The sequence below is a fragment of the Carcharodon carcharias genome, chromosome 3, assembly GCF_017639515.1.
Source record: "Carcharodon carcharias isolate sCarCar2 chromosome 3, sCarCar2.pri, whole genome shotgun sequence".
In the NCBI taxonomy this organism is placed as follows: domain Eukaryota; kingdom Metazoa; phylum Chordata; class Chondrichthyes; order Lamniformes; family Lamnidae; genus Carcharodon; species Carcharodon carcharias.
The window spans coordinates 227,865,359-227,880,210 of NC_054469.1; the positions used below are offsets into that span (position 1 = coordinate 227,865,359).

At 41.9% G+C, this 14,852-nt stretch overlaps 1 protein-coding gene and 1 pseudogene across 1 annotated transcript; both read left to right on the plus strand.

The window, feature by feature from the left end:
• The first annotated feature begins 1,605 nt into the window (after positions 1–1,605).
• Positions 1,606–13,694, plus strand: prlh2 (prolactin releasing hormone 2). The gene is made up of 3 exons (XM_041184029.1): positions 1,606–1,716; positions 9,420–9,591; positions 13,504–13,694. The coding sequence occupies exons 1-3, from the start codon at positions 1,606–1,608 to the stop codon at positions 13,692–13,694; spliced, it is 474 nt and encodes a 157-aa protein (XP_041039963.1).
• On the plus strand, positions 2,280–2,512 carry LOC121276626 (annotated as a pseudogene).
• Positions 13,695–14,852: the final 1,158 nt, after the last annotated feature.

The following is a 14,852-nucleotide window of genomic DNA, read 5'->3' on the forward strand; positions in this document are numbered from 1 at the left end:
GCTGATTAGTTGGCATTGTCATGGAGAATGCACTAGTTAATGGTGACTGGCAGTTTACTGCCAAGCAGTGTTAGAAATCAGAGTTTGACTCTGATTGATCAAGGCATTGCCCTGAGGAATAAACCAGCAAATGGCCATCACTTATTTTGTTTAGCTAAAACAGGCGCAATGTGTGTAACATGTTCTTTCTGTCTGCAAAGAACAAGGCCCAGTGTATTAATATATGTAGCTTCCAGTACATGCAAACGTGCCACACATTCGAGCCTGATTGACAACCTTAAATCGGTTATCAGTGTTAATTCTTTGCACACTGATGATTATTTAGCAAATGTTGTCCAATCGCGGAATCACGTCTGATGTTTGACAATGTGTTTTGAGTTTTACAAGCATGGGCTGGTTGGGTACAGCCTGTACCTTGCCTGTTGCAAACAGCAGAAGAGACATGCTGTTTGATACGATCTGCCAGTCTTTGGAACGTACGGCCTACATAGCTAGCATCACACTGGCACTGAAATTCGTATACCACATTATTCATTTGTGTGATAGGCAGAACGTCTTTTTGGCTTGTCAGCAGCAACCTGTTAGAGGTGAACACCACTCATGTTGCTACTGAATAGGAGCAGCATCAAACAGCTAGCTTTACCTACTCCTCAGATTTTTGAGATACCTTGCCCTTCCAGGGTAATCTGAGGTAGACTGGGCATTTTTCAGGGCCAAAAGTGATGGCCTTATATACATATGATGATATACAGCACAGAATGATCTGATCAGGGTAACCATTATCCTGCAGGATGTCTTTGATGCGCTCTATTTTGGCATTAAGCTTGCATGCTGAGGAAATGGCTTGGGCCCTATTTATGAGGTTGCCGATAAGGCCAATCTTATAGTGCATGGAACTGTAAGAATCCCAATGCATAGATTGACCAGTGAAGATAGGCTTGAGGTAGACTGTGGTAGAGAATCCCCTGGCAGATCTCTCAACTAGTATATCAAGGAAAGGGGAGTTTATTTGACTGCTCCATTTCAAAAGTGAATTTGAGCACAGGATGGAGCCAATTGTGATATGCAAGGAAATTATTACACCTGTTGGGATTTGAATCCATATCCCCAGACTATTAACCTGGGCCTCTGGATTACTAGTCCAGTGACACTAGCACTATGCTACCTTCTTCCCCACATTAGCTGTAAATTACTTAGGGATATCTCACAATTGCGAAAGGCATTACATAAATGCAAGTCTTTTTTGTGTGTACCTAAATTTACAAACTGCTGACTGTCATCTTAAGGGCACCAATGAACACAAGGAAGGTTTTACTGGAATAGGAATGAGCTGAGAAGTAATAAAATAAACCCAGGTCACTTTTATATCAGTGACTGTTTTTATTGATCAACAGAATCAATTGTTAGGAATAAACTCAATGGTTACCCATATGGAAATAATCTATTAGATGACAATGGATATGACATCAGGAACAAGGAGGTCATCCCTCCCCAATATCTTTGACTCAAATACTAATTAGGGGATTGTTGTCAAGCTAGGCAGATTTATAAGCGAAAAAAGCCAGAGACTGCTGCTGTGCTCCCTATTGTTACTGATCCACATAAATGACCAGGATTCACAAGTTGATCAAGCAGGATGGAACAGTCAAGTATGGTGAAACAGCCACACTACAAAAGGATTTAGATAATAATTCCAAGTGGACAGAATTTTGGCAGGTGAGATTCAATACAGATTAATGCAAAATGGTACATGTGGGAGAGGAAAACATGTAAACCTATTTATTCAATACATGGTGTCATTTTATTGATGGGTGACATTAAATATATGACTACAAATATATGACTTATGGTCTTCATATTTATCCTTTGCTACTAGATTATTATAGATTATATGGAAGGTTTAGCTTCTTGAGACTGTGAAAGAATTATGGATCTCCTTCCATTCTTGGAGCTAGTCAAAACAGGATTTAGCTCATTACTGACATCGTGCCATGAGGTTTCCCACGGGGTTATGGGGGTTATTATTCCATGGCTCATACCTATAACTCTCTCTGGCCCCTCCCCCTCCCCAGCTCAAACCAGCTCTTTGGACCTATTTCTCCGGCCTCTTGAGCAACCCCCCTCCATTCACCCCACAATTGGCAGATATGCCTTCAGCTGCTCAAGCCCCACAACCTCAGATTTCCTGCCTAAACTCCCCATCCTACCAGCTACCTCTTTTTCCCGAGGACTCTTTGCGAGTTCCACTTCTTTAGCCTCGAATCTGTGTTTTTTTTTTTGATACTTCTGTTTAACGCCTTGTGATGTTCTCCTATGTTGAAAATACTATCCAAATCAACAGTCATCAACACCGCAGGTGACATTCAGCAACTTGTGGTTGTACAGTCAAAGGTGTTTGAATCATTGGCATGTTAAAGTAATATACCTGCACGGTAGCCCCTCAGTTCTGATGTGAACAACCTGTTACTCTAGGCTGTTGCTGCCATCAGGACTTTGCTGCTGTGTGGACACGTTTATCAAAATCCATCTGGTTTAAATATTGCAACATGCGGTTGATTTAAAGAGGGTATTTGGAGGGCCAAGTGGCTAGATTGTAGTCTACACTTTATTTGTTGTTGTGTAATGTAGCCACAGCAGAAAGTTAAACCAGACAAAATCATTCTTATCTTGTGTATTAGGTGGACATGGGTAATATTTCAAGTTTTTAATCCCTATTTGTGAAGAGAGAATGAAAGAGGGGATAAGGGAAACAAAAGGTGCAGTTAAAAATCATAAGGGTAAAACTATTCAATTGAACAAAAGGAATTCAAGATCCCAAACAAACTAAAGAGAAAGAAGAAATGCTTCAGTAAATGGAAGGCTGTTGTGATTTGGAGTGTGCTGCCTGAAAGGCAGGTGGAAGCAGACTCAACAGTAACTTTCAAAAAGGAATTGGATATAGACGTGAAAAGGAAAGAAAATATAGGGGAGGATTTTCCCCTTGTTGGGCATTTGTGGCAGCCTGGCCTGGGAGTGGTCATGTAATGGTCCACCGCCCGTGATTTCACCCTGGCTGGCCAGTTAACAGCCAGTCAGCGTGAAACACGCGCTGAAAGGCTCAGCATTGCCTGGGTTTGGGGGGGGGGGGGGGGGGGGGGGGGTGGGGGGAGGGGGGGGGGGGTGGGCATGGAAATCAGCACATGTGCACAGGTGCCCTCAGTGAAAGCTCCCTGGAGACACAGAGCTGCCGCAGGGAGCTGAAGGTTTTTAAACATTAAAAATAAAGGGGAGAATTGTGTGGGCGTGATGTGCACCCGGAAACGCTGAGCGCTCCCTGTTCGGCCGGGGGAGGTGGGGAGGGGGAGTAGGCTGATTCGGGGCCTGAGCTCCTTCACCCATGCACGCGAAAGAGCACAGAAATCTACCTGAGCACACAGCTGCCTCAGGGAGATTACTATGATGTTAAAAAATTTTAATAAAGAAGAAAAAATAATTTAAGACAGATCCCCTCATGTGACAGTGTCACATGAGCTGAGACATGTCAATGAACTTTAATAAAATAAATGTACTTAATTTATAAACCCTTCATGAAACCTCATCCCGCCCGTGGATGAGGTTTCGTGATGAATGCGATGGCCGCTTGAGCTCTTCGCCTGCCTTAAGGTTGGATGGGCAGCTCAGTTAATAACTCTAATTAGTTTTTAAATGGCCTTAGTGGGCCTTTGACAGTTTGGCGGGCGCGCAGCCGATTCTGGTATGCGCCCGCCGATCAGAGGATCAGAATTACACGCGGTGGCGTCGGGACACACACCTGACATCACCCCGCGTCCTTCCACACATCGGTGAGCTGGGCCCTGCCCGTGCTCGCCAACCCGAAGATTCTGGCCAACATTTTTTAAAAATGAGGAAAACATATCCCCTCCTGTGACCCTGTCACGTGAGCAGGGACATGTTGAAAATGAGTTTATTTATTTTTTTTTAAAAAATCACTGGTTGAAGCCGCATCCCCGCTCATGGATGAGGTTTTGCGAAAAAAATGCAAAGGCCGCTTGGCCTATTTGTCCGCCCGCCAAATGGATGGTTGGATGGGCTGCGAAAAATTCTGCCTGAAGAGGGAAAATTTCTGCCCATGGGATTGTGTGGAAAGAGCCAGGCAATGGGGACTAATATAGAACTTGGTCAAAGAGCTGGCCTGGACCTGATGGGCTGAACAGATTCCTCCTGTGCTGTAAGGTTCTGTGATTCTACACCACCTCACTTCACGTGGGTAACATAAGTATTAAAGGAGGGTAAGGCACCCCTGGACACTTTTTTATTTATTAATTCAGGGGAATGTGGGCGTCGCTGGCTGGGCTCAGTATTGATTGCCCATCCCTAATTGCCCTTTGAGATGATGGTGGTGAGCTGCCTTCTTGACCTGCTGCAGCCCCTGGGTCACATTTTATTAAACGAATTATTAGAATGAATCACCGTATCGGCACCCTTTCGTTTCCTTCATTTCTGGCATTCATTCGTGTAGCTTTTCTGGCTGGTGGTGAGTGCTGGATTAGTGTCCGCTCTAAACTTAGCTCAGTTGGGGAAAAAAAAAGTTACAAAAGACATTATTGATCGTTGTCGGTGCGGTTGGATTTACGCCAGACCTACCTTCAACCCTCCTACTTTGGAGATAATTAACTGAGGTGCTTTTCCCCCTCTTTTGGATTTGTTTTTCTGCCTTTTTAAAAAAAAAACCAGTTTCTCCGCGTTTCTCTCTCTCTCTCTCTCTGTCTGTCTGCCTCACCTGTCACCCAGGGTGTGATAAAGCGCCGCGATGCGTGTCACAAGTGAAAGGCTCCAGTCTCACTAAGTATCCCGTAATTGCACTCGGTGGACCTTCCAAGCCTTCTGCTGACGTACTTTATCAACCCACTCCAACTGGCTCTCAGCTATAAAAGCCCCCAGCACGATCCCGGCATGGTCCTCCGTTCCCCAACACGCCTCTCGCCTCTCCCTTTGCAGCGCCCGTGTGCCGAACGGTGAGTAAACTTACTGTAGACCTTTGCTTTGGCAACGGTCGGACTTGGGCTAGTTCGAACCGTCAACGAGCGGCTGCACTTGGACACAACTATACCCGGGTCTGGGATTCATCCACCCTGTCTGTCTGCCAACTGCATTCTTGATGGGATCCTAGTTTTTAGTCCCTGCAGTCTGTTCTGACGCTTATCCATCCCAATGTTTCCTGCCTGTTTAATCAAGGGCTGTTGTTTGGAGTGGGATGATTTTTGCTTATCTGCGTTTTCACGTGTATTTCCAATGTATAATAATATTAACACCGCGCAATGGGGCATCGGCTCCACCGGTGACTTGGCTCAACTTGCATGACAGCAGCAACTAGCCGAGCAGTGAGTTATAACCGAGTTCCAGAGGGGAGTCACACAGACTCGAAACGTTAACTCCGTTCCTCTCTTCACAGATGCTGCCAGACCTGCTGAGTTTTACCAGCATTGCTTTTTTTTTTCAGATTTCCAGCATCTTCATTATTTTTGCCTTTAATGTTTAGTTTCAGTACAGTCGGTCCATCGCTATGTTATCCATTGATTTTTAAAAAGTTGGCTTGTAAATTCTCTTTTTTTAAAAAAAAACATCTCTCTCTCTCTCATTCACTTTGTAATTCGTCCACTCAGAACTGGTGGGAAGTCCTAAATTACTCACTATCCACCCAGGGTCTGCTGCAGTCAGAATTATCGTCCGATCCTTGTTATTTGCCTGGGTCTAAAATTTACCACCCTATTCTTAAACAAGTGCCGATTAACCGATTAACTGTAATTCCCATCGTTTTTTTTTTAGCGAATCACAGAATTGTCACGGTGCAGAAGCAGGCCATTCGGCCCATCGTGAAATGGTTGGCGTAGTTTAACTTTCACATGTGAATGGCTGCTCCCTTTTTTAATATATAAAAAAAATACACGGATGGTTTGAACTTTTATCTTGCACCATCGTAAGTGGTCACTGCCAAATCTTTTGCTCCCAGCTGGGCAGTGGAGGGTATGTGTGGAGGGACTGCTTGAGAATTCCAGTTTAAATCTTCTTTTCAGGAAATTTCACTGCCTGGAACTGTTGACTTTGTACAACTGGAGCCTGTCTTATAAAATATGATTATAAATTATGATAGGATATTTCAATAAGCTATTAGTTTTAGGTGGGGTTGATTATTATAATTAATTTAATATATTATAATTAATTTATTATTATAATAAATTACAATGTAGTCCCACGGCATAATCACTGAAAAATACCAAACCTTAAGATGGTGCAGATGATCAAAAAGTAAGAGGGAAATATCTTGCAAGGGTATAGAATTGCCTGTTGGCAATATTTGCTTATCGGTCACATTGGTACTGGCTCAAGAAAGACCCAACCAGCCTTTCACATTTAAAACACTTTTAATTTGGAATTAAAAACAGAAACACCCAGCAGGTCAGACAGCCTCTCAGGTGAGAAAAGAGTTTAACAATTATAGCAATGTAGAATTGTTAGCATTATCTTTTTTTACTGGGGGCACAGTCATTTTTTGTTGGAACACTGCCCTGTCACATTGGACGTGGTCATTGTGCCAATGGCCAAATTAAATGTCACAGATCCCAGCAGCTTGTCATATAACCACCCACTGGATTGTTAAAACCTTAATACAGATCCCTCTACCACCTTGGGAGGTCAAATGATAGGACAAGGGTTGACATTCCCATCAGTTTGCTGCTCACCGAAATTAGGAAGCTGGTGAGATAGTACATGGCAGAGAGCTCACTTCTCCCTACCCAATATTACTCAATGTAAGATGTTCACTTCCATCTCTCAGAGAAACACTTGACACTCCACATTGAATCATATATTGTGACTAGAGTAACAAATGATCAGGTAAGTGGGAGCTCTTTTTTATTCATTCATGGAATGTGGGCTTCGCCGGCTGGGCCAGCATTTATTGCCCATCCCTAATTGCCCTTGAGAAGGTGGTGGTGAGCTGCCTTCTTGAACCACTGCAGTCCCTGTGGTGTATTACTGTTGTAACGTAGGAAACATGGCAGCCAATTTGCACACAGCAAGGTCTCCCACAACAATGTGATAATGATGAGCTGACTTGTTTCTGTGATGTCAATTGAGGATAAACATTGGCCAAGACACCAGGGTTAACTCCCTTGTTCTTCTTCAAAATAGCATCATGGGTTCTTTTAGGAACCTGAGAGGGTTTAACATTTCATCTGAAAGACAGCACCCCTAACAGTGCAGCACTCCCTCTGTAATGCACTGAAATGTCAGCTCGGATTTTTGTGCTCAAGTTGTGAGGTGGGATGTGAATCCACAATCTTGTGTAGAGAAGTGTGAAATAGATTTCATGCTGTAGGTTGTAGGAAAAATGAACAATGAAGTGCAACTTATAAATGTTCCCCCAGTAGAGAAACACATTTCAGTGAGAAGCAGGCCCCTTTCACCTCTCTGAATCCAGGTTGCCAGGATGAAAATCTCCTTTCTCCAATAGTTGTGAGTGTCCTGTAGAAAATACATTTTGACCAGCTTCAGCCCAAATTTGAATGGTAGTACATCCAAAATACAAAATTACCCACAGATTGGCAATATTGTTCAGGAATCCTGTGAAAATTGGTGTGTGGCAAATGGAAAACTTTGCACTGGTGCATGAAAGAGAGAATTCTGCAGCAGGACTTGTGTACGCTGTATATTTGCTATGTATTTGCTATGTATTTATGTATGTTATGCAGGCAGAGGAGAGAGAGAGCTTTGCCCTGCATCTGACCTTTTAATAAATGATGTTAATGCTGGATACCCAATGTGGGAAAGTATTCCATGCCGAAGCACACAACAATTGCCTCAGTGAGTACAAAGGTATAAACAATATAGTCAACAAGAAACTGAGTGTATTTGAATGCCCCCTCTGCTGTAAGCATTTCTCAATCCAAGCTGGAAACTATCTGAAACTCCTGTAAGTCAGAAAAATTCAAAAAGTGATTCTTTTTGATATGTTTTGTGAATATTATCGGATATTTCGGGAACCTTCCCGCATTGCTCTAAATAATAGAGATGTAACCAACAGAACCAGGGTAAGAGACACATTTTAAATTCAGCCGGGAAAGCTTAGATTCAATTTGACGGTGTAAAGTAGATGTGTTCAGTTCTCGGCACTTTGGGACCGAAAGAAATGGGATGGTGCGTAAATCATCTCCCAGGTAGTCAGTACTGCACGTTCATACATTTATCACTCCACCAACAGTAAATATTTATTAATACACCAGGTCCTGCATGATGATATTCTGATGTGGGAAGTCTGATACGCTGTGATCTCTAACTAACCTCTGGCCCCAGGGTAGTAAACCAGCCATAGCATAGTGTTGGAGGGAATATTATGAAGACAGTTTGTGCTTTTACTTTTGTTATATTTGTTCATGGGGTGGGGCTGTTGTGAGCAGAAGTTATCGCCCATCTTTGAGGAGCTGTTGGTGAGCCCACTTAAGCTGCTGCAGTCCATGTGGGGACTGTATTCTCACAGCGCTGTTAGGTAGGCTGTTCCAGTATTTTGTGCCAGCAATGATGAAGGAAGTAATTTATGCACAAGATGTTTCCTCAAGCAACAGTGGAAGAGAATTCATCAGATAAGTTGTATTTTTAGTGATGCGGGTTGAGGGATAATGTTGGTCAGGGCACTGGGAGAACTCCCTGCCCTTTCTTTGAATCATGCTGTGTCATCTTTTATGCCCATTCGAGCTGGAAAATAGGGCTTTGGTATAACATGGCATCATCTAAGGCAAGTTGGCAGAAGTGGATAGATTTCTAGATACCAATGACACCAAGAGATACGGGGATAGTGCAGGAAGATGGCATGGAGGTAAAAGATGAGCTATGATCTAGTTAAATGGTGGAGAACGGCCTACTGCTGCTCCTGTGTTCCTATGTTGCTATGTTTCTAAACCTATAAAATACACAGAGGGGGCTTTTAAAGAGGCAGGACCTGCAGTACTGGAGAATGATAACAACTGGTAAGGCCATAGATAAATTTCATCACAACAAAATCAAATCTAACTCACAAGACCATTCGTTACTGCAGCAGAGCACTCCAATGAACTCAAAACATTGTGGTATTGAATAGTGTTGGGCAGTAATGCAAAACAGTCAATTGTGGCAGCCGGCTTTGCACTCCATCTGATTCAGCAAAATTGGATGGAGTGCAAAGCGAGCTACCAATTTTCTCTTTTGCCTATTTTTAGCGAACACTGTTTATTTTTCCATTAAATTGCAGTGGCTGTGCAGCAAGCACTCTTCAGTGATGGCTGAGCCTATTTAAGATATATGTTCTGAAGATATCTGGAACGAGTGTTAAAGCTAAGCTACTTTTAATAAAAGAGAACGTTTCTTTGAAAAAAGTGTTTTCTGAAAATGTTCTATTTTTTCCTCAGTTTGCCTACAGCTTCATCATAATGTTGAGCAGCACCTTCTGTAGCCCTCAGTCTCTTATGGATCAGCAGAGGAAAATGAAACTGGTAGCCATTTGCACTACATTGCTGCTCGTATCTATGATTGCCAACACTGCCCAGGGCCGAGGGTTGAGCCATAAAATCGTCAACAGAAGTAAGCATCACAACTCCAAAACCTATTGAAGGATCACTTAGTGCTTCTGAACGAGTAATGGAGAATGGAAGGTGTAAACGTTAGAGCGGGGAGGAGGACGCGCAGATCATGGTTCTTGCCCATTCCCTTTCATTACCACAAATCAGATATCTGTAAAACGTTAGGTTAGGATGTGGGAAAATTCGTATTTGAGCTTTGTAGTATATATTTTTCTATTTGCTGAGGTTCTACATACACCAATCTCTGAAAAGCCATTTGATGTTCAGTTTGGATCATTTGTCATTCCTAAAGAAACTAAGAGGCCACATATTTGGTACATTTAGCTGTATTTGTATGAGGTTTGATGGAATATTTCATAACACTCTGGAACAAAATGATGTGTTGCATTTCCCTGTTAGGGTTCATTTGGGTATAACTGACCTGAAGTCATTCACTGAGTGTAAAGCGGTAATGGGTTTCTTTCTCCACATAACAATGGACTCAATATCAGTGCTAATCTATGTTAAACTGATACTCAGTAAATCTCACATTTTTTTCTACCTTTTTCTCACATTCTGCACACACCCCTTACTGAAGAACTGTTCAATATTTTCACCATCTCATTATTAACCCTTGACTAACTTCTGCCCTGAACTTCCAGGTGTAGGATGTTAGCTCAACTAACATTAGTTCAGATTAGGTTTACATATTCCAGGAGCTGGAATTTGTTTGGCATCAAATCTCCTCTAAACAACTCTAATTTTTTCCCCAGCTAAAAGCAGTTGCTGTCGCTGTGGGGTAAATTAGCCCACTGCTAACAATCTTCCATTTCCAACTGGGCTTCACTGGGTTTTAGTTTGGGTTATGGATTTGCTTCTAATGCATTCAGGTCTCCAGAGAAATGGAAAGTTTGATTGATTCTGGTATATTTTCTAATATCTACAATGATCCAGTCTTACCAGGGGATACACTGCAGACCCACAATGGTTTCCACACATCTATGAAAAAGTCACGTCAAGGATTAAATTATAGTATAAGATATAACATTTGAAAAGCTACATCGAACATTATATCTTCTATTAAGGTGAGATTTGATGGAGGTGTTCAAAATTATGGGGGATTTTGACGGAGTAGATAAGGAGAAAAAGCTTCCTCTGATGACTGAAACAAGAGGAAACAGGTTTAAGAAAATTGGCAGAAATTCAAGGGGTGAAATGAGGAGAATACTTTTAGGTCAGTGAGTTATGATGGTCTGGAATGCACTGACTGAAAAAGTGGTGGAAGAAGATTCAATAGTAACTTTCAAATGGGAATTGGATATATTATTGGAAAATAAACATTTGCAAGGCTATAGGGTACGAGCTATGGAGTGGGACTAAATGGATAGCTCTTTCAAAAAGCCAGCATAGACATGATGGGCTAAACAACCTCCTTCTATGTTGTATGACACCATCTTTCTAGAAACATAGGAACAGGGGGAGGCCATTTAGCACCTTGAACCAGTTCTAACATTCGAGGAGATGATGGCTGATCTACAACCTAACTTTGTACACCATCTTTGCCCCAAATCCCTTCATATCTATCAATCTCAGATTTAAAATTAACAACAGATTTATCATCCATTGCCATTTATCAAGAGAGTTCCAAATGTCTACCATCCTTTGTGTGTATTGTTTTTTTTCCTAATTTCACTCTTGATAGGACTGTCTCTAATTTGTAGGATATGTCCTCCAGCTCTGGACCCCCCCAAACAATGGGAATAGCTCCTTTCTATCTACCCCATCTGTTTCATTTAATATCTTGAAAACCAAGATTGAATCATCTCATAGCCTTCTAAATTCCAGGAAATCCAGACATTGTTTGTGAAATCTCTCCTCTTAATGTAACTATTGGAGTCCTGGTATCATTCAAGTAAATCTGTGCAACACTCTCTCCAAAGCTGATATATATTCCTAAGATCTGGTGCCTAGAACTGCACACAGTACCCCAGGTGTGGTCTAACCAAGGTTTTGTAAAGCTGAAGCATGACTTCTACCCCTTATAGTCTAGACCTCTAGATATAAAGGCTAGCATTCCATTAGCCTTTCTGATTGTTCTCTCTTCCTATTCATGACAGTCTAATGATTTATGTCCCTAGATCCCAATCTCTTTGGATCCCCACTGTTTCTATCTTCTCACCATTTAGAAAGTATTCCATGATAAGTATTCTGGAGGTTTGCTTGATTTTCTTCTGTGAGTTTGGCAGGGATCTACTTAACAGAATTTTCTCTCAGATGATTAAATGTTTACAATCTATTACAGAGTTCCTTTTTCTCTGCCCCACTTGTGAGGAAACACTGAGGGCAGAATTTTATGTTCTGCAGGTGGGTGTGCGCCTGACTGAATTGGCAGTAAAATAGTGCTCGATGATGTCGGGCAAGCATCCCGATGTCGCTGCGCACTCGCACAATATTTCGGTCAGCAGGCGCGAGAGTCGGCAGTGCCCCCGCTGACAATTAAGAGGCCTATTAAAGCCCTTAATCAATTCATTTGATCCTATTTTTTGCCGCCCGTTCAGCCTTACATGGGTGGGCAAATAGGTCAAGCAGCCTTTGTATTTTTGAGGGAACCTCATCCATGGGCGGGATGAGGTTTCCGACAGTAACTAAAAAAAAAATAAAAATTTCGAAACATAATTTTTATTATGTCCCTGGTCATGTGACTGAGTCACATATGGGAACATGTTTCCCTTATTTCTAAAATCTTTATTTTTCATTTTTAAATTCTTCAGCTCCCTGAGGCAGTTCTGTGTCTTCAGGGAGTTTTCAGTGAGCGCTCCCCCGCACATGTGCTGACTTCCCCGCTCACCCTCCTCCCGCCCCCAGCCCAGCAGCGCATGTTTCACACCGGCTGGCCGGTAATCGGCCAGCATGAAATCACGGTCAGAGCCCGATCACTGGCGGCGGTCAGTTCTGCAGCTGTTCCCAGGCCCACCCACCGTGCTCGCCCGACAAAGGGACAATCCTGCTATTAAGTGCATCAAATTCATAAACATATTCTTCATAAGTGGGTTTACACATAGTTCACAATGGAAACCACCCTTAATGTACCTTAACTTCAACCTCAGAGAACCCCCATTACATTAATGCAAATAGGTTTACTTATTTAGTACCAGCTAGTGCTACTTATCATTATACCTTTATATGACAGGAAAAGTTTATAATGGAATGTCTAGTTTGTCCACTTGATAACCTCCTGAGATGCCGAGTGAAGAAATGAGAGGCCTCCTGCAACTGGTTGATGTGATGTGTTCCATGGTCCGGTACTCATGGCCACAATTGAGTTGTCCTTCATCTTCCATTTGTGGCTCTGGTGGCCACATTGTCCGTGCCCTGTGTTGATTTGGTTAATGGTTGTCCACTGCCTTAAAGGGAGCCAGGGACCCATGCTGTTGGGTCAATGAGGTGGTGTTGGTACTTTATGCTCCATGCATTTCATGTGTCCACCCATCTGGATAGCAGATTGACACCTGCTACAACATGTTGGTGCTGAAATATGGACAGATTTACAACATGAGATCAGGCTCAGCACATCCAAAATCATTTCAAAGAGGGATCATTTCAATATCGTCAGCAGACAGAAGAAATGAATTTCATTAACCTGGGCTAGATTTGAACTTTGGTTAACCAGAGGAGAAGTATCAGCATGCTGACCAATTATGCCAGCTCGTTCCATCATTGCGTGCTTATTCCTTAGTGAAATCATGGACAGCCACCCACCATTGGCTGTATGCCTCAGTCATTTCACTTAGGATATTAAAACAGAAAATATTTTACATAGAACTCCATTAAAGGAGTGCAATGAAAACAACTTTCTGAAAAATGTACCTCTTTTTATGCTTCCTTTTAAAATCACATGTAACATTCATCAATCAAATTTGTGTTAAATTTACAGATACTAACATTGACCCATTCTGGTATGTGAATCGCGGGGTGCGACCGATCGGCCGATTCGGGAAGAGGCAGATGGCAAGTAGTAGCAACCGGAGACTGACCATGAATAACCTGGAGTTGATCCTGAATGCTTTGAGGGAACAGGATGCATTCGATTCCAACCAGCAGCAGGGAGGGGACGAGAATTACTGACAACCTCTGCCCCCGCCCGGGGCGTAGATTCCCTCCCTACCTCACACTTTATATCTATCCACTTGACTATGAAACCGCGCGCTTCTCAGCTTAGTCTGTAACCTCCAAAGCTGATCTCTAGAATGGGCCACATTAATCTTGTAACAACCACTGACAGTCACTCCAATTGTTAGCAGAATTGCATCCCAGTACTTTTAACACTCCGATCCAAAAATGATTTGTATTACTTCAAATATCTGCTTACAAGTTTTAATGCATTTATAAGAAACAAATATCTCTAAAATTTAATGATAATTTTAACTAAAGAGGAAAACCACAGAAGAGTTATTGTTCCATTCATTCATGTTGTTTTAATATATTGGTATGTGACTAACAATTTATTTTTAATTGATGATGTGAATCACCTAGAAACTCTAAATACCATTCACTGCCAGCAGATTTTATGAAATGTTATAAATAGTTCAATGTTGTAAGTCACTTAAAAATGAATGGTGTAGTTTACATTGCTAATACCTTGTAATTAAGTACTGTTAATCCCACTTAAAGTGGTACTTTCCTTAAAAGAATGGTGTCTGGCTAATAGTTTTGATTGGATAAGGAAAGCTGTGTGTTATTCCAGCCAAAATTGTCTCATAGAAGTGACACCATGATACATTTTAATGTGAATTATGTTGTTGTGTAGTGTTTGCAAAGAAGCAACAAAAGATTTGCTGAATACTCCTCAAAGACAGCAGCCCTTTAATATCAGCTGGGATGTGATGAAGCCCTTGATCCTAACTTGGGCTGAGCATAACTTTTTGCACTTCACGTTGATTCTATTAATGTCAACAAATTCTGATAATGAGTTTTAACTTTGACATTTAAAGTGAAATTCTTAACTTCCTTTCCACACTGCTGTGATTTATTAAACTGGCCAATGCCTAATTAGGAACTTTGAATTAACCTGTGGTTGAAGCTTTTAACACTGTGGCCAGTCAATGAAAGCAAAATAAAAACTAGCAATCATTTTAGAAAAGAAAAATCAAGTGACTTGCATTTCTCTAGCACCTTTCATGCCCAAAGCACTCTACAGCCAAGGAATTACTTTTGAAGTGTAAACACTCTTGTAATGTAATGAATATGGCAGTCAATTTACACACAACAAACTCCCACAAACAG

Excerpts from the sequence above, each read along its gene's own strand:
- prlh2 (XM_041184029.1), top strand. The coding sequence starts at position 1,606 with ATGACCAGGATTCACAAGTTGATCAAGCAGGATGGAACAGTCAAGTAT. Across the intron at positions 1,717-9,419 it reads AGTGGACAGAATTTTGGCAG|TTTGCCTACAGCTTCATCAT; the intron begins GTGAGATTCAAT and ends TTTTTTCCTCAG. Across the intron at positions 9,592-13,503 it reads CCATAAAATCGTCAACAGAA|ATACTAACATTGACCCATTC; the intron begins GTAAGCATCACA and ends TTAAATTTACAG.